The following is an 18,036-nucleotide window of genomic DNA, read 5'->3' as shown; positions in this document are numbered from 1 at the left end:
TATTCTTTTTCAGCCATTCTGATGTAGATTTACTGGTGTGCTCCGAATCATTTTCCTGTTGTATATCCGAATTTCGACCATGTTTTAGCTCTTGGACAGATGGGAATCTGCACATAATAATAAAAAGAGCTGCACATAATAAACATGCAAGCATCACTAAGTACCGCCCAAAAAATAGCTTGTAGATCCAACTTTAGCAGCAATAACCTGAAGCAGTAGTTTCCTGTATTACATTATCAGTCTCTTACATCATTGTGGAGAAATTTTAGCCCATTCTTCTTTACATTTCTTCAGTTCATTGAGGATTTGGCTATTCCCTTATGACAGCTCTCAATTCCGCCACAATATTTCAATTGGGTTGAGGTCTGGACTTTGACTAGACCATTCGAAAACCCTGTTTCTTTTCTTTTTTAGCCATTTTGATGTAGATTAACTGGTGTGCTCTGAATCATTGTCCTGTTGTATATTCAAATTTTGACCAAGCTTTAGCTCTCAGACAGATGGCCTCAAATTAGTCTCTAGTGAAAAGTATTCAAGAAAAAAATCTAACCATTAAAGTAGAATGGTTTCATGGTGTAATGGTTAGCAGTGTAAACTTCCACAGTTTAGTCAGAATTCATGTGCAGCTCTTTTTATGTGCAGTTAGAAATTTGATGGAACCTCGAAAGCTTTTGTTCACTGCTCTGTAATAAAGTAGACAAAAACTCTCAACTGAATTGAATGCCAATCAAGCTTTCCTGTTACAACAGGAAATTTTATTATAGTAAAATAAATAATGACCAAACTCTGTTCAAGGTAAATATGGGCCAATTCTGCAATGTTTGGGTTTGGATTTAATTATAAAATCTTAGTTCCTGACCTATGGTATAATCACAGCTTGCAAGAGAGTATTAACCAAATTCTGTTGAATATATCCTAGGTTGAACGGTTTTGTCAAAAGTTTAGACATGCATATTACATTTAAAATGGTATAATTGCTGCTTGGCAAGATATTTTATAGGTGCTTATTTACTGAATCTGCTGCATATTAAGCATCTGGGAGGGGAGTTGCATAAATTAAATGTTAAGAATCTTAGGTAATCTCAGTTGGCTTTCTCAAAGATTGCCCCCATACCACACCGCTAAAGGTAAGAGAAATTCTTATATGCCATGGCAAATCAATCCAGACCCAGCCCAAACCTCAAATTAGGAATGCAATTATACAAAGTAATAAGATGTTTCCTACTTAAAAAAAAATGTTGGCTTCCCTGTTGGGTTCCTCTCAAGGTTTCTTCCTACTATCATCTCAGGAATTCTTCCTTGCTACCATTTTCCTCCGTTTGCACAACAGGGACAAACTGATCATTTATTAATATTTCCCACTTATTTTAATTTTTACCTGTTTCAATACTGTAAAGCTGGTTTGTATCAGTGACCATTGTTAGCCATGTAAGAAAAACTTAATTCAATAGACAAACTCTACATAACTTTGACTATGCATATATTACCTGTAGTACACAATCATGTGATGATTGTCCATATTGTGATTTAAAATCATAATTATATTATACAATTCTTATAATTAACTTGCACTTCAGAATATGTATTTCTGCTAATTGCAATTGGTAAACGAGTATTCAATAACTTAAATGACAAAAAAACAGTATTATGTTTTAATGGCACTCAGAAATTCTTATTCAGCATGTTTTAATATCACAAGGGAAGAAATCCAATTGGTTTTTAATGGAATGCCGCTGTGACCGCAATATATTAGCAAAGGAAGCATTTGACTTTTCTGCAGTGTTAATGCTTTTATGTTAACAATGGAGACAACAAATTAGCATCCCCCCTCCAGACAGCTGTCCTTTGTCCAGGGCTCCAAAGGGCTATTTTTTAGGTGTGCTTCAGATGCTTTCAAACTAATTTTCAGGAATCATAACTGGGTGGCTGCCAGAGAGGGTGTTTTTGATGTCTGCAACAGACATCAGCTTTACATTTGATGCTGCATATAAATACACAATGCACGAGATAAATAGTTGATTAATTAACATTAAATAGAGGATGAAGAGATTTTATTTTCTCAATAGCTCAAGAAATTACAGCTCTTGTACAGGAGTTGACAAAGGTTTAATTATGTTTATTAATCATTCAACATTCAGTAATGAAGATACAGGATAGGACAAATGCAGAGACAGAACCATCCTGTAAGAGAACACAAAAATATGAGTTGGGATATTTGCCCTTCCACTGTGTGAGCAAATGAAGGAACATTATTCTAACTTAAATGTCCTTTTGCAGTAGACTGTTAAATTAGAGAAGGAATACATGAGTGCATTCATAGAACAGCCATAACATTCTTTTAAACATTTGGAAGGGATGCATGCCGTGATAATACTCTACTCTTCATATTTTGTAAAAACAAGAGCATACTTACATTATTTTATCCACTGGAGGGCCTCACACTCTCAAAAACCCCAGCCTCCTTCATACTGTTGAACTCTTTTGTGGCATCATACTGCTTGTAAAAGTCAGCATACGCCTTTTTCCTTGGCTCTGCTACTGAGAACTAGAAAGAAAATAAAACACTAAACTAATTAAACAGATCAGTGGGCTCTTGATAAAACCATGATCTTCCTACAACTATCCTGCATTCCCAAACATGCTTGGGATTTGCTGTCCAGAGAAAAAATAAAGAAATCATATGTCCAACTGTTTTAGGAGCTATTGCTAAATAGAAATGCTTATATAGTGCTGAAATGGAAACGTCAGCAAACGCCCCAAAGAGGCAAAAGAAAAAGTCACATTTATTCCAAACTGCCCACTCATTCACCTGACCTCATATGTATCTGATCCAAGACCACATATGAAAGTGACTCAGATCCATTCCAAAAACATCAGATTTGACATCAGTCTTCTCAAATCAAATGTGACACATTGGACAAAAAAATAAATTAAAAAATTAAAAAACTGAAAAGAGGTCACTTCAGGCAGGAAATGTAAATGTATGTGCTCCTTTTTGACGCCGAGAGTAATGATCACAACTGTGCCAAGGGTTTATTTCCACACCACCTTACTCACACCTCTACATCCTGTAGCTGCCCGCATCAAATTTAAAACCCTGGTGCTTGCCTACAAACCTTGCCTACCCAACTACCTCTCTGCGCTAATCACACCACGTTCCCTGCGATCCTTCAGCACTGCTCGCCTCATCCCACCATCTCTCAGGGACCGAGGCTGGCACTTATCCAGGCTCTTTACTGTTCTGGCACATAGGTGGTGAGATGAACTTCCTCTAGATGTCCTTACAGCAGAGACTTTGACTATCTTTAAACGACGACTCAAGACGTATCTGTTTCTGCAGTACTTGGACTAATTTGATATACCATGGTTCCAGAATGAATTATGCTCCCATTCCAAGGCTTCACTGTAGTTGAGAAATCCTGCAGAACGGTAAGCTAATGCTATAAACTGCAAAGAAGAAAGCAGCTACTTTTAAAGCTTTAGCTTATTGTCTCTCATTTTGTCCTCCATGTTTCATTAGCAGACGCAATTAAAATCTTCGAAACAGTCCATAAATGACCATAATTTAAATTGTCACATACACAATCATCCACAGTATGATATGCAGTGAAATGCATATGCATTTTATACAACTGTCCGATCTAAAATGGAAAGATTTCACTAGATTTTCACTAGCACTAGAGAGCACAATTTAACTAAAGATGGAATTTCCCAGAAAAAAATAGGCAGAAATACATAAAGATAGTCTGGAACCCTCACAAAAGATAACTGGCAGAACAATTCTTCCAGGGAAAAAAAACGCAGTTAAAGCAGAGAGGCAGCTTAACCCCCACAAAATGTTTTTAAAAATCTGATCAAAAGTGCTTATTGAAGACGCATTTATAACGCTAGGAGTGAAAAGGTATGCTTCTCGGTTGTCCAATCACCCTGTTACAACCGTTAATGTAAGGCATAATCAGGGGCAATTAAACACACAGGATGAACGGTGTTCGGATAATCTTAAAAGAAGTGTTTCAATAACCACAAATACTTACCATTTAAGCCACGTGAACTCTCATGCCTCAACAATGAAATTTACGTGCAAACACTTTTAATTAACATTAACAGTTGCTTGAAAGACATGTTAACTGACCTTGAATGCAGCAGCTACAAACACAGCAAGGCCAAAAGCGAGAGGCAGATGAAACCTCAAGCGCTTTGCGAGGAGACCCCTCATCTGAGGCTTTACAAGAGACATGCTGAAGGATCTGTAAATGACACAGAAAAGTCACCCACTGCAAAAAAGTGAAGATTAAACACACTAAACATCAGTGTCAAGGCTGGCAAAGTTAAAAAATAAAACGCAAAAATTAACAATAAAGCACCACATGAGCTTAATATTTTCTTACAAATATCTATTACTTTTGCCCAACAACCGGTTTGTAACGCTGTGACTGAGCGTCAAGTCTCGAGACAGCGGCCCTGTGTGACATTAACACTGCGAGGCGGAAGTAATGCTAATGGCTTTAAAATAAGGAAATTTTCCGGCTTGGGCTTATAATAATTAGCATTCATATATTCCAATTAACACAACTGGATTATTAAACATTTAATTTCATTCAAAAATATATAACTATATAGCGTAACTATAACTAAAACCCTGCGCCGACAGGCTACTAGCTACATTAGTGGCAAAAACACCAAGCCACTGTACAATAAAAGACACGAAAAAACAGTGTCACCGGGATATAAATGACTCAAAACGACATATATACTTTATTAACGCGTAGGAACAGCAATTTGTCGAAGCAAACAGCAGGCTTTCCCTAAACATTAACGTACAAGAAAGCGCACAGCTAACAAGCTCGCTTGCTAACTATTCGCAAAGGTTACAACGTTTGGTGTGTATCAGAAAAATTAGGCTAAATATAATATTCAGCATTAGCGTATATACATGTCTATAAGCCACTTCAGATTCCGCGTACATTACACCAATAAAATTAGTAAGAAAAACATGAATTAAACCAGAAAACGTAACCTTTCGGTGCACGACCTTCACAACAACCGCCCGATAGCCGAGGATAGCGTGTTAAAACTCTACGGAACCTCGCACGGGCCAAAATAGCCGCAAAGCATCACGGGACGAGACGAGGCGCCCAGTTTTTCAATGACCTTAGCTGGGGAGTTGAACCAATTTTCGCCAAAGACTTTTCAGAAAATTCTTCAGTACATAGTTTAAAACTTTGAATTATCCTATATGGAGTTGAAAAAAAAATCTTATTTACTATTTAATGCCATCTCTCAATCCATCAGATTAATTTTTACAATAGCACTGGTATATTTAGCCCCCGAGCACTATGGCATCAGCCTTATGAGGTCATAATGTTTAAAGGGCCCTCTTGTATGGAAATCCAAAGTGTTCAAAATTAAATAAATAAAGGGGACATGCTGAAATAAATAACTCTATGAATAAATAAGACACATATATGTAATATGAGAATGATTGTGAAATAATTAAACTTTTTTTTTTTTAAGTTTATTTTTGTGAAATATATTCTTCTTTCTTCTTTGTCTTTCGGCTGTTCCCTTTCAGTGGTCGCCACAGCGAATCATTTGCCTCCATCTAACCCTATCCTCTGCATCCTCTTCTCTCACACCAACTAACTTCATGTCCTCTCTCACTGCATCCATAAATCTTCTCTTTGGTCTTCCTCTAGACCTCCTGCCTGGCAGTTCCAACCTCAGCATCCTTCTACCGATATATTCACAATCTCTTCTCTGAACATGTCCAAACCACCTCAATCTGGCCTCTCTGACTTTATCTCCAAAACATCTAACGTGGGTTGTCCTTCTGATAAACTCATTCTTGATCCTATCCATCCTTGTCCCTCCCAAGGAGAACCTTGACATCTTCAGCTCTGCTACCTCCAACTCTGCCTCCTGTCTTTTCTTCAGTGCCACTGTCTCTAAGCCGTAGAGCATCGCTGGTCTCACCACTGTCCTGTACACCTTTCCTTTCATTCTCGCTGATACTCTTTTATCGCGCAACACACCTGACACTTTTCTCCACCCATTCCAACCTGCCTGTACCCGCCTCTTCACCTCCTTTGAACACTCTCCATTGCTCTGGACCGTTAACCCTAAGTAGTTAAAATCCTGCACCTTCTTTACCTCTGCTCCCTGTAGCCTCACCGATCCTCCTAGGTCCCTCTCATTCACACACATGTATTCCGTCTTGCTGCGGCTAACCTTCATTCCTCTGCTTTCCAGAGCATACCTCCACCTCTCCAAATTTTCCTCCACCTGTTCCCTGCTCTCGCTACAGAGCACAATGTCATCTGCAAACATCATAGTCCATGGGGACTCCTGTCTTACCTCATCTGTCATCCTGTCCATCACCAGAGCAAACAAAAAGGGGCTTAGAGCCGATCCTTGATGCAGACCCACCTCCACCTTGAACTCTTCTGTCACACCTACAGCACATCTTACCACTGTCTTACAGCTCTCATACATGTCCTGCACTACTCTAACATATTTCTGCCACTCCAGTCCAGTACTCTTTCTAGGCATAAAACCATATTGCTGCTCACAAATTCTCACCTCTGCCCTTAACCTAGCTTCCACTACTCTTTCCCTTCTTTTGTGAAATATATTGCACGCTATTGTTGGCTCTCAGCTATTTTTCCCCGGCCATGCTGCCCAAAGCGTCACAGTTTGTGTGCATGTGAAAGTATTGTAATCCTGTTCCATACGTTTTCTGAAACCACGCCCGCTTTCACTTTTAATTTATTGAGGAAAAGATTTGGATCCTTTCTCGATACAGCAAAGAATAAATAATTGCCATGGATAAAAATTGAAAAAAAAGAAAAGGTGGAGCTGAAAATTTACGTGACAAGAAGAAAAAGCTTTAAAAGCAGATTGTGTAAAATTCTTCAAATTAGCAGAATCTGCATCTGGTGTGAGGGGAAATTACAGTTCCGCAGGCTGACAGCTCTAACATTATGGTCAGGGACAGCGAGTCTGGATCCAGCAGCCTCAGGGTCAGTGATGATGATGACCAGCACCTCTCCCCTTCTGTACCCGAGCCAAGTGAAAATCAACTGAACAGATAAACTGGAATAAAATCAGAGGCAGCATTAGCTCGGGCTAGTAAACTTACTCATTTTAATTATTATTGTAGTTAATATTAATTCAAAATAAGGCTAAGAAAATATTATTTTGAAATAATATTGACTACAATAATAATTACTAGCATGAGCTGATGCTGCTACTGATTTTATTCCAGATTACCTGTTCAGTTTGATTGGCATCATTTTCACTCTGGTAGAGAAGGGGAGAGGTGTTGGTCATCATCAGCAGGCACTGGTTCATTATCACTGACCTGCTGCACTTGCAGCTTACACTGATGAGTGATATCTTACACTGACTGCATCGAGATGACTGCTAAAACTGGCTCTCATGAAGGCCATCCCAGGAGGGCGGGACCAAAACCTGCCGCAGGCGCGAAGTTCATTTAGAGTTATCAGCATGAAAAATGACCAATTAACAGCACCTCAGATTAGAGGCATTATGAAGTCTTTACAGAGCATAAGTAGCAGACACATCTCAATATCAACTGTTAAAAAAAAAAGACATTTTAAAATAAAAACAGCATGAATTAAATAAAATAAAATCTCTGTTATTGGAAAAATAATTACCATGAAATATTATTTTATAATAATAAGTACATTTATATAGCAGAGTGCAATATATTTCACAATAATAAGCTTTTTTTCAAAATATGTTTTTATTATTTTACAATATTATTCTCATATTACATAGATATGTCTTATTTATTTATTTAATTTTAAACACTTTGGAGTTCCAGACTCTTGTTCTTCTAAAGATTTTTTCCAGGCTTTTTGGAGGTCTAATATGCTCAAAACGTCATAAGCACACAGGTCTCTGGAATCAGCACCAAACTAGGCTAATATGCCTGACAATGTCTCAAGACGGCCATGTCCACACGTAGCCAGGTATTTTTAAAAACAGAGAATTTTTTTTTTTAGTTATTTTAAATAATTCTGTCCACACAACCTATGTTTTAAACTCGTCCAAACCCACCGTCGCTGTCTGTGTGGTCTATGTCTTTGGAGTTTTGTATGTAGCAGCAGTGAGCTTCGTAGGCACCTCTGTTCATTAACGTAATGTGTAAGTAACTAAACGTTAAAGCAACGTTAACAAGGTTAACTAAGTCCACCATTGCACAAAATATTCTCATGAGCTGGCGTCAAATCAAGAAGACTAGCACGCAGACATTGACATCATCTGCATACAAGGTGACATTACAAGCCAAAAGCTCAGTTTCCCCTGTCCACACAACACCACTGAAAACATAGTTTTCCAAAAGCTCAGTTTTCAACGACCAAAACAATGTTTGCATGTGAACAATAAACCAAAACTACAGATAAAAACAGGTAGAAATACCCAGCTACATGTGTACATAGCCTGACATCAATGAGATCTGAACCTGAACCTAAATGCATGTGTGCACTGTGCCCACTGTCAATGCTGCGGGTGCTTGGGCCCAATCATCATTGCTTTCAAATATCTTTAGGGCCCAACAGCTATAACATCAGCCCTATGTTTTCATAGTGTGTGAAGTGTTTCATATTTTTTTTCCAATATCTGGGGCTTTTGGGGGGGTCAAGATTAAGATGCTTAAAAAGTCATGAAAACCAGCACCCATATTGGAATCTGCAGTCATTAGCTGTCATGCCCAGGGCCCTCACATGAGATTTTGCTGCATAGCTCATACACACTTGCATGTATGCACGCGAAACCCGGTATACATTCAGAGCTCATTAAGCTGAAAAACTTTCACATAGCATGTCATGGGATCTACTCAACAGGAAGCTGGTTATTTTGGATAGTTTGTGAAACGCTCCTAATGGATTTTAATGCAATCTTCCTTCCTTCCTTACTATTGGCAACAAACCAAGCCTATGTGATCTTAAGACATTGAGAATGCAAAATTGCAAAGAGATTTTTGATATCTCAAATGAGTCAGCCATGACAATGCTTTAAACGTATGCCAAAAAGTAGTCGATAACTTTTTATGTGACATTCTATCTTTTTGGTGCGCCTGGGTGGTGGTGGCACAGGGTGCTTATGTCTGTTTATCATTGTTTGCAAATATATTTAAATTTGTTTTTACTCTAATGTCACCTTTTATTTCATGACACATTTTTCTTCTTCTTTGTTGTTTAACAGTGGTTGGAATCTAGTACGTTACATTTCAAAGATTACCACCAACTTTAAGTCTCATTATGCCTCGTCTTTACGGCCTATTAAAGTAGATTTTTTATTCCAGCACTTTTTTAAAAACACCTAATCAGGGCTAATAGTGGAAAAAATTCTTGAGCCTGAACTTTTTTTCCTTGCCCTCGAGGTGAGTAGGGGTGGGGGTACTATGTATGTGACGCACTTTTAACACATAACTTGTTGGCCCCTGGGCCCAAATATATAAACAGCTTATATATACCCCTGATCATCATTATTGTCAAGTGGCTCTTTTTTTTTTTTAGATATTTTCATATTTGCATTATGTCCCCAGTATTATTCAAGAAAATACAGCAGATTGACATTATTAGCCCATCTTAGTACAATCACTGGAAGTAAATGCTACAGCCATACAAAGACAGGTCAGTAAGTGGCAGTAATAGTACTCCAAAGTACACAAGAATTGATTAACTAATTGATTGCATCATCCGCTAATTTCTTAATTATATAGATATTAAACGACAGGTCAAGCTCAGCAAGGAAGGAGCACAAGCAAATTTTTAAATCAGTCACACGATCGGTTATTGAGGGTGGAATATTATGGCGTTATATTCCTGCCACAATTCTGAGTGATTCTCGATTATGTGCGTGCTCAATTCTTCCTGCACGCAAGTGCAACATTTATTTTCTGTGCGCGCTCGACTCTTCCTGTACGCTCGCTCAACTTTGTCCAGTGTTACAAAACAGCCAATCACAGACTTCCACACACTACTTATGATTGGAACGCTATCACCCCTGCATAATGCTTCCTTCACAAATTTTGTTTTGTCTTGAGTTTTGATCTAGAGGATTGTATGGAGTTTTAAAGCTCTACTGTAGAAACTTGCTTACATATTTCAGTTATTTCAACCTAGCTAGCTTAGCTAAAATGCTAAGATGGATCATTTAAATTTATATGGCAACATTACTTTGGGTGGCATAAGTACATTTTAATGCACTAAAGTTGATTTAAGACAAAACTTAATCTTTATCTGATCTACTTTTTCGATTTCTCATCTGTGATTCAATCTTTTAATCTCCAGTTACTGAACAGGAAGTGTATTTGTCTGATGATGAAAGAACTACAATCCAGAGCAGCATTAGGTAATAACAAATAAATATTATTATTATTTCCCTCTTGCTTACTTGTACCCTCTAATTCCTACTGTGGTTAACTTTTAAGTGTTGATATTACCGTTATTATTATTATTATTATTATTATATTTTTAATAACCTTGTCTCTTCATTCTGTTACATTCCCCTCTAGTCTAGGGGTGGAAGGGAAGTAACAAAATAAATTGAAATAGCAGATTTTGATCTAAAATTAAGAATACAACGGTAAATTTTGCTTTTCCCCTGTCCCAGCACTCCAAAAGAGAACACACTAATCTCAAATGCCAAACAAAAGATTTTATTTACAAACCGGGGAGCAAAACAAACTTCAGGAGGGAACAAGGCCAAAATAACAAACATCACAGTTCTAACTTATATACCAAATAAACAACAGAAGTCTTACAGTACCTAGCTCCCTTACTAACTTAACACATGAGAAAAGATGGTACAAAAGTAAATGGCGTCCTCCTCCCTACTGCTCCAAATAAAGTGAGTAAGTAAAGACAATAAAGCACTTAAGTTCAAGGAAAAAGTGTAGGAACAGAGTTGTAGCAATAACTACAAAAAAAAGACAATTGGTGAAGTTACACTTAGCACAAGCTAACACCTTAGCACAAACAACAAGCTAACAAATAGCACTTGCAATAGCACACAAGCTAATGTCTAAGACAGGAGAAAGCACAATAGTCTCTGGTGAGGTGGTCAGTAAACAGGAGGTCACCCTCTCCTAAGCTACTCTGCTCTACACTACCTATCCACAGTACTGCCCTCCTCGTTCTTCAGGTGTCTGCAGCCTTTAACTCCAAAGAGCTCTCCTCGTTAGCCAATGTGGATCCAGTGGTGATTGGTGCAATTAGGCACAGCTGAGCTACATCAAGCTGGCTGTGTGGTAGACGAGAGAAAAAGGAGAGAAAAAAACCAAAATACTGCAGTATGACAGTTCATGTTTACACAACATAAAATAAATACGTCAGAGGACGTAACAATTCACTCACCAATATTATTATTAATATGAAGTGATGATTATTGTATCATCAGCAGCAGTAACAGTACTGTGAATAGTGATTAGTTCTTATTTAAACATCTTAAATGGTTTTCATTTATTCCCATACTTTTACCATAACAGGCAGATATGTCTCTCTCTCTCTCTCTCTCTCTCTCACACACACACAAACACACACACACATGCAGAGTAGTTATAGGAATTAATTTATTATTGCTTCTTTTCCTTGTTTTGCCGTCGCTTTTTTTTCTTCCCCTCTGTCATTTTACATTTGTTGGCATCTGTTTATGTTTGTGCTTTGTTTATTATTTAATCTGTTCGCATAAAACGTCTTAAAATAATATATATAAAATCTTTTTATTCATATTTAATATTCATATTTAATAATGGTATATCCCTCTGTCTTGTATTAAAAAATTACATTATAAGATATTTAGATAGCATTAAGTTATAAAAAAAAGAAGCTGTTTTACACTTTCAATTTATATGGTGATTAAATTCATATGGAACAAAATATTTGTTAGAATCAAATTGTGTTATTGTTTTAACCACAAAGGGAAAAAGAGGATCCACCCTCGAACTCCAGTATGGTAGGTGGCGGTAAATGTACGTTAACATTAGATGCGATTCGCCAAGAAGAAAAAGAAGAGCTTTGTTTTAAAGAAACAAATATGGCCGCCGGGCTTTGACCCCGCCGGAAATTACCTCAAGTGTACTTCACAGGGTGCTCCCTACTCGCTGCTCCGTTTGCAGGGAATGTCGGCGAAGGGAACTTCTGTTGACAAAACTCCTTTATTGGGAACACCCCTGCGAAGTCACCAGCGCAGACGTCACTTCCTCCGTGCGTTACCATGGTAACATAAGCACCGCGGATGTCTGTATTTATTAAAACAAATACTAATACCATTATAAAACATGATATTAAAACGTATATTTCTTGATTAAATAAAAAAGTGTCCATTTTAACTTCAAAAAGTACTTTAAAAGTATACTTCGCAGGGTACTTCAGGTCGATCGGAACGCACCTACAGTGTCAAACGTCCATGGGTGAAGTGAAGCCACAGTCTACAAGTATCTTGAATCTCCCTCCAGCAAAAAAAAAAAAACTCCTCAGTTAGGTCATATTGGAGTTTTGATATTTGATTGAATTGGAGTTTTTGCACAGATCGTATGCACGTGTTAAACAGGAACAAAGATAATGAAAATGTGCGAAACTACGCAGACATGCCGGCGGTCCTGAGTGTGAACACATCCGCTATACCGCTCGAGCAGCCGGAAGTTGTAGCCTGGTCAGTTATAGCGTGTGAAATCGTCGTAAATAAACAAACATTTTGAATTGTGGAGAAGAAGTTGTGCAGATGGACTTGCTTTCAGGCGGCTAGAAATCTCTGCAAATGCCGGTAGGTTAATGCTGTCAAAATTTACCAGGTTTGCTGAGCAGCTCGTTTCCTTTAAACAGCTAATATGCTATCGCTAGCTATTTCGTCTGCTCCTATGGAGTGTATAACCCGTTTGTGTACACCCACAGTGGTAGGTAGGTTAGTAAATAACTTGGTTAGATAAAAGTTTAGTTTAATTTTAGTTCGAGTCGTGTTGCAAATGACACCAGACTTAAAATAAACTCTTAAAACAATACATTTTAATATCTGATATAAACCCAGCATTTGGGATAACAATCCAAACAATGAAACAGCAACAGTCCTGCCCATTAGAACCTTTACCACATGCTGATAGTCCATTTACCACACTAGGGTCCATAATGGTACTAATGGTATAATGTTATGTATACTATGGCATGGGACGTGGTTCCAAATATACCATATAATGTACCGTGGAATGCATGTCAGGAGGCTGTCAAAAATGTTATACATGATTATGTACCATAATAATATTTATGTAGTAACCTCTGCAGTGCCATTGTACTCTCCAGAGAGTAATACATAATACCTTGGTAAATATTGGGTACATATTAGGTAATACAGTGGCTACTAGGCTTCAGCAGGTACCATACCATTGTAGTACTGTATGTACAAACATATCTAATATGATACTATGTTTACCTATACATGCTGAACTTTGGTACCCACTGTGGTAGCCCATTAGTACCACAGTATTCACTAACGTATTGTGGTACACACTATAGTATTACCACTGAACACAATGGAATGCCATCATTTGAATTTAATGAGTTTATAGTTATGGTTATGCTTACAACAGTATAATATAGTTGCAAGCAATGATTTGTGGGCTCAAGCACTTGTGCCATCACCACCTGTGTGCCTTTTGAGCACGCTAAGACGTCCAAAAGCCCCAGTTGCAGATGTGGGTCCATTGTGTGTGTTTTGCAAATTATTAAAAAATGTATGACATCCTGTTGTGAGTTGAGCCCATGAAAAAAAATCTCCTGCCCTGAGGAATGCTCAGACTCGCAGAAATGCTAATGGTAGCGGATTTCAACCCATGTGCCGATTTTAATGAATTTTCGAGCATGGTAAGACCTCCAAAATGGCCTGGATGATTAAAAAAAAGTTTCCTTAAATGAAAAAGAGGACCCTCTTACATTTATGACATGAGCACTATTGAAACAGCATTATCAGAGTGATGGCAATGACATCATAATCATGTCATGATTGTGCTAATGTTATAGTGCTTGGGCTCTAAATATTATTATCATAGCCCCCCCCCCCCCCTTAAAAAAAAAAAAAACATTAAGACCCCAGATGCTTAAAACCATTCTTAAATCCAAGCACTCAAACCTTTTTTTTTTCTTTTTTTTTTTTTTTACTTTTCCCTTTGTGGTAATGGCCCAATCCATGATCACACATGGATCCACAGTTAGCAAGATCATTCTCCTGTTTCTCCTCAAGCCTTGTGTAGACTTGGAATATTGCTCAGCTTCCACGGCATCTTAGAATTTTTCATGACATGTGCTTGGTAATCTTGTAAGTGGAAATACCTGAAAGTTATGATATGATTATTATTATTATTATCTCCATATATTTTCCATGGCTTTCAGGAAACCAGTCTGGAGAAGCCACTTCTTTTGCTTCCTTGATTTTGAAATGGATGGAATGGAACAGTAAGCATTTCCAAATTGTGTCTACCTTTATGTAATTTGCATTCTCTCTTTTCACAGGTACCACGCTGGATTTGCAGATTGCAACAGAAGTCTGACCAGGGTACCTTTATTTAAATCCTCAGGCCTTGAACAGTAGTCAAGCCTATGTTTGCTGGCCCACACATGAGCACGGGCTACCTTTTTGACTGCGCTGAGCGCCATGCCTGACCGGGATAGCGCTTACCTAGTAGGTGGTGGTGGGGGAGGCAGTGGAGGGGGTGCTAGTACGGGGGTAGGGGAGGAAGTAGCCTCTGGGTCTAGTTTGACTGGGGGTGCAGACGGTCGAGGGGGAGTTGGGGGAAGCTCAACAGGGGGAAACAGTGGTTCTGGGACCATGGGATGCAGTGGTGCCCTGGGAAATGGCCACAACTGCAATGGAGCCGGTGGCAGTTTTGCATCTGGCTTGCCATCAGATGGTGTTTGCCGTGACTTCTTACGAAATGTTTGTAAACGTGGAAAGCGTTGTCGTTTTCGCCACCCAGACTTCAACGAGGTGCCTGACCTTGGTGCACAGAAGAATGAGTTTGTCTTCTGTCATGACCACCAAAACAAAGAATGTGTACGTGCCAACTGCCGCTTTGTGCATGGCTCCAAGGAGGATGAAGACTACTACAAAAAGACTGGTGAGCTGCCATTGTGGCTACGGTGGAAAGTGGCAGCAGGCCTGGGCTTGTCGCTTACTGACCTGCCACAGAACCGTGGTGAGGCACCAATATGCAGAGACTTCCTGAAAGGTGAATGTCAACGGGGCAACAAGTGCAAATTTCGCCATGTGCGAAAGGACCATGAGCATGAGGCTTCACGATTCAGTGCAGTGGGAATGATGGGTGTCTCAGGTGGGGTGGGTGGAATCATTAATGCAAGCAGTGGAGGAGTGACTTGTGGGGGAGTTTCAGGATTGGTTGGAACAAATGGAGGCAGTTTGATGGGGATGGGAAGCCCCAATATTGGAAGTTGCAGAGATCAGGGATTGTGTGGTGGTGGAGTAGGAGGAGGATCCATGGGAAGTTGTTTATCCTTGGGAGCAGCTGGACAGCGACGCTATGACAGGGGCCCATGTTCCGTTTATGAATCACTGTTCGAGAATGGACTGTTTGATCCCGGGCCACTGGAGAGCCCTGTTGATCATGCAGTTCTTCAGCTAAAGAAAAGACGACTGGAAGGGCTGCGATTGGCTGATGGGACTGGGGGAGGCCACTATGATTTAGGGGTGCAGGCTGCTCTTTCAACTCGGCCTCTGGAGTATCGTCTGTTAGAGGAGGAAAATGCTTTGCTAAGGAAGCGAGTGGAAGAGCTCAAGAAACAGGTGAGGAATCGAAATTGTGCTTCTTTAACTTAATGCTTTCCTCATCACTGCATTAGCACACCAATTTAAACTTTGTCCTGTAAATTACCTCTTTCTAGTTTAAGACTACATGACTACTCACTTTTGGCGAAAAGGGGCTCCATCTAATTAACTTAAAATCAGGGCTGTTTTCTAAACATAGTCCAATTTGTACTAATAATGTTTATTTTTTGTACTTACGAATGTAACCCTCCACCCCTATACACCCCTCCACATCTTAGGTCTCCAACTTGATGGCCACCAATGAAGTCTTGCTGGAGCAGAATGCTCAGTTCCGGAGCCAGGCAAAGGTCATGACCTTGTCATCAACACCCACACCATCAGAACAGAGTCTGGCCCCGCCTGTCGGTTCTGTGAGCTCCTATAACCATGGCATCGCACAGACTCGCACAACTTTGAGCAGTGCTGGACTACAGCCACGTGCTGTAACCCAGCAGGAACTGGTGGCACCTGCCGGGGCTCCTGCAGGTGCACCCCAAGCCAATTCTGCACCCCCACCTGCTGCACCTCCACCTCCTCCCCCCCATATGAATCCGGAGATCACTCCACTCTCAGCTGCCCTCGCCCAGACCATTGCACAAAGTTTGGCCCCGCCTGTTTCAATGGCACCTGTTGCAGCTTCTGTGGCCCCAGTTGTGTCCATGGCACAGCCACTGGCGGGTATCACCATGAGTCATGCCACCACGCCAATGGTAACATACCCAATTGCCAGTCAGAGTATGAGGATCACCACCATGCCACATTAACAAATTAAATGCAATAATTTACTTTTTTATCGTTTTTCACCCACAAAGCTGTGGTGCAGTTTTACAAAAAACAAGTACCATATATAATCTGTGTTGACATTTCAGAAATGGCAAAAATAACACCAGCATCTTGTGGATGCTCCAAGCAAATATTTTTTTACGAATCTTTCAGGCTTATTAAAAAACCTGAGCAGTTTCTTATATTGCATACAGTTTTTGACACAGACCTAATTATGTGTATGTGCTAAATGCACATATTTCTACATTTTGAATGGACATGGACTTTTTGTCTGGGAGAAAAAGAGCTTTGGCTTCTTAGGATGTTGTAAATCTGTTAATTCTTAGCTTGGATCACTTGTTTTGTTGATTTTGCTCTGTGAGATGTCATTCTTGAGTTTGATCACAAGCAGAATAAAGGATCAACCTGTACCTGTAACCTGTGGTTTTTATTTAGAGTGCACATGTACTGTATGCTGTAGATATGGGGCCAGAACATCTGTCAGTGGGATATTTAAAATACCCAAAAAAGGAAAAATAAGCTGAAAAAGTGTATTTAAGTAAGCAAACACCATGCCTTTGGTTGGATAATCACTGCAGTGCTTAGTATGTATCAGCTGGTAACAATTCTTTCAATTTTCTCTCTTTACCTTGCCCATTTTTTTTGAACAACCATGGTCATGACCTTGCTGGAGCAAGGTGTCAGAAGACGAATCTAGCAGTTGTGGAAAAGATGTTACTGTGTTTCAGAAGGGTCACATTATTGGTCTGCGTCAAGCAATAATAAAAAAAAAACTAATCTAAGGAAATTGGTAAAATTACTCAAATTAGGTTAAGAGCAGTTTAATGCATTATAAAAACCGTGAGTAGTGTGGTGAATTTTAACTTTGTAGATGAACTGTGACAACCTGAATGTGCTGAATGACCAGGTTATCACTGTAATAGATTTTATTTTCATGCAGTTAGTAAAATCCTACAATACTACCAAAGAAAAACTTTTATAATTCCTCATGATTTGCTGCAAGTTTGCCAGATGTTCTCTAAATTGTCCGTAGTGTGTAAATGAGTGCACATGCTTTTTTCTTGCACATGCTGAGGATGCATATGTGTGTGTCCTTTGATGGATTGTCCCTAAGTCTCCTGGAATAGGCTCCAGGCCCCCCGCAACTCTGAATACAGGATAAAGCAGTATAGACGATGAGTGAGTGAGAATGTTAGAATAATAAATATACAGTACATGAACGATAAAAAGAATATTATCAACACCACAAATCTGTCATGGTTGCCCTCTAGTGGTACACTACTGCAGCTGAACCCTATTGGACCTTGTACATGTTTGTGGGACTTTTATGTTGACATAAGTGTTTTTCCTGTTTCACAGTTTGTTTACAGGTTTTTGGTCTTTTGTAATATAGGTTTCTTAAAATAGGTTCTG

The 18,036-nt window shown here is 39.2% G+C and overlaps 2 protein-coding genes and 1 long non-coding RNA gene across 4 annotated transcripts; 1 reads left to right on the top strand and 2 right to left on the bottom strand.

Annotated features, from left to right (window-relative positions):
- Positions 1–2,034: 2,034 nt before the first annotated feature.
- LOC128526109 (cytochrome c oxidase subunit 6C-1) lies at positions 2,035–5,122 on the bottom strand. The gene is made up of 4 exons (XM_053497690.1): positions 5,018–5,122; positions 4,133–4,247; positions 2,414–2,545; positions 2,035–2,181 (listed from the first exon to the last, which is right to left on the bottom strand). The coding sequence occupies exons 2-3, from the start codon at positions 4,235–4,237 to the stop codon at positions 2,420–2,422; spliced, it is 231 nt and encodes a 76-aa protein (XP_053353665.1). The 5' UTR covers positions 4,238–4,247; positions 5,018–5,122; the 3' UTR covers positions 2,035–2,181; positions 2,414–2,419.
- A 5,588-nt stretch (positions 5,123–10,710) lies between these two features.
- Positions 10,711–12,483, bottom strand: LOC128527101 (uncharacterized). Of its 2 annotated transcripts, none has more exons than XR_008360837.1 (3): positions 12,421–12,483; positions 12,101–12,271; positions 10,711–11,274 (listed from the first exon to the last, which is right to left on the bottom strand). It is a non-coding gene; the product is annotated as an uncharacterized LOC128527101 (long non-coding RNA). The 2 variants fall into 2 exon arrangements; XR_008360838.1 differs by having other exon boundaries at positions 12,388–12,457.
- A 121-nt stretch (positions 12,484–12,604) lies between these two features.
- Positions 12,605–17,047, top strand: zc3h10 (zinc finger CCCH-type containing 10). Its single transcript, XM_053497800.1, has 3 exons — positions 12,605–12,795; positions 14,532–15,819; positions 16,080–17,047. The coding sequence occupies exons 2-3, from the start codon at positions 14,674–14,676 to the stop codon at positions 16,602–16,604; spliced, it is 1,671 nt and encodes a 556-aa protein (XP_053353775.1). The 5' UTR covers positions 12,605–12,795; positions 14,532–14,673; the 3' UTR covers positions 16,605–17,047.
- The last annotated feature ends 989 nt before the right edge of the window (positions 17,048–18,036 follow it).

This window comes from Clarias gariepinus, chromosome 6, assembly GCF_024256425.1.
Source record: "Clarias gariepinus isolate MV-2021 ecotype Netherlands chromosome 6, CGAR_prim_01v2, whole genome shotgun sequence".
In the NCBI taxonomy this organism is placed as follows: Eukaryota; Metazoa; Chordata; class Actinopteri; order Siluriformes; family Clariidae; genus Clarias; species Clarias gariepinus.
The sequence above is the reverse complement of the archived record's forward strand: the minus strand, read 5'-3'. Positions and strand labels throughout refer to the sequence as shown.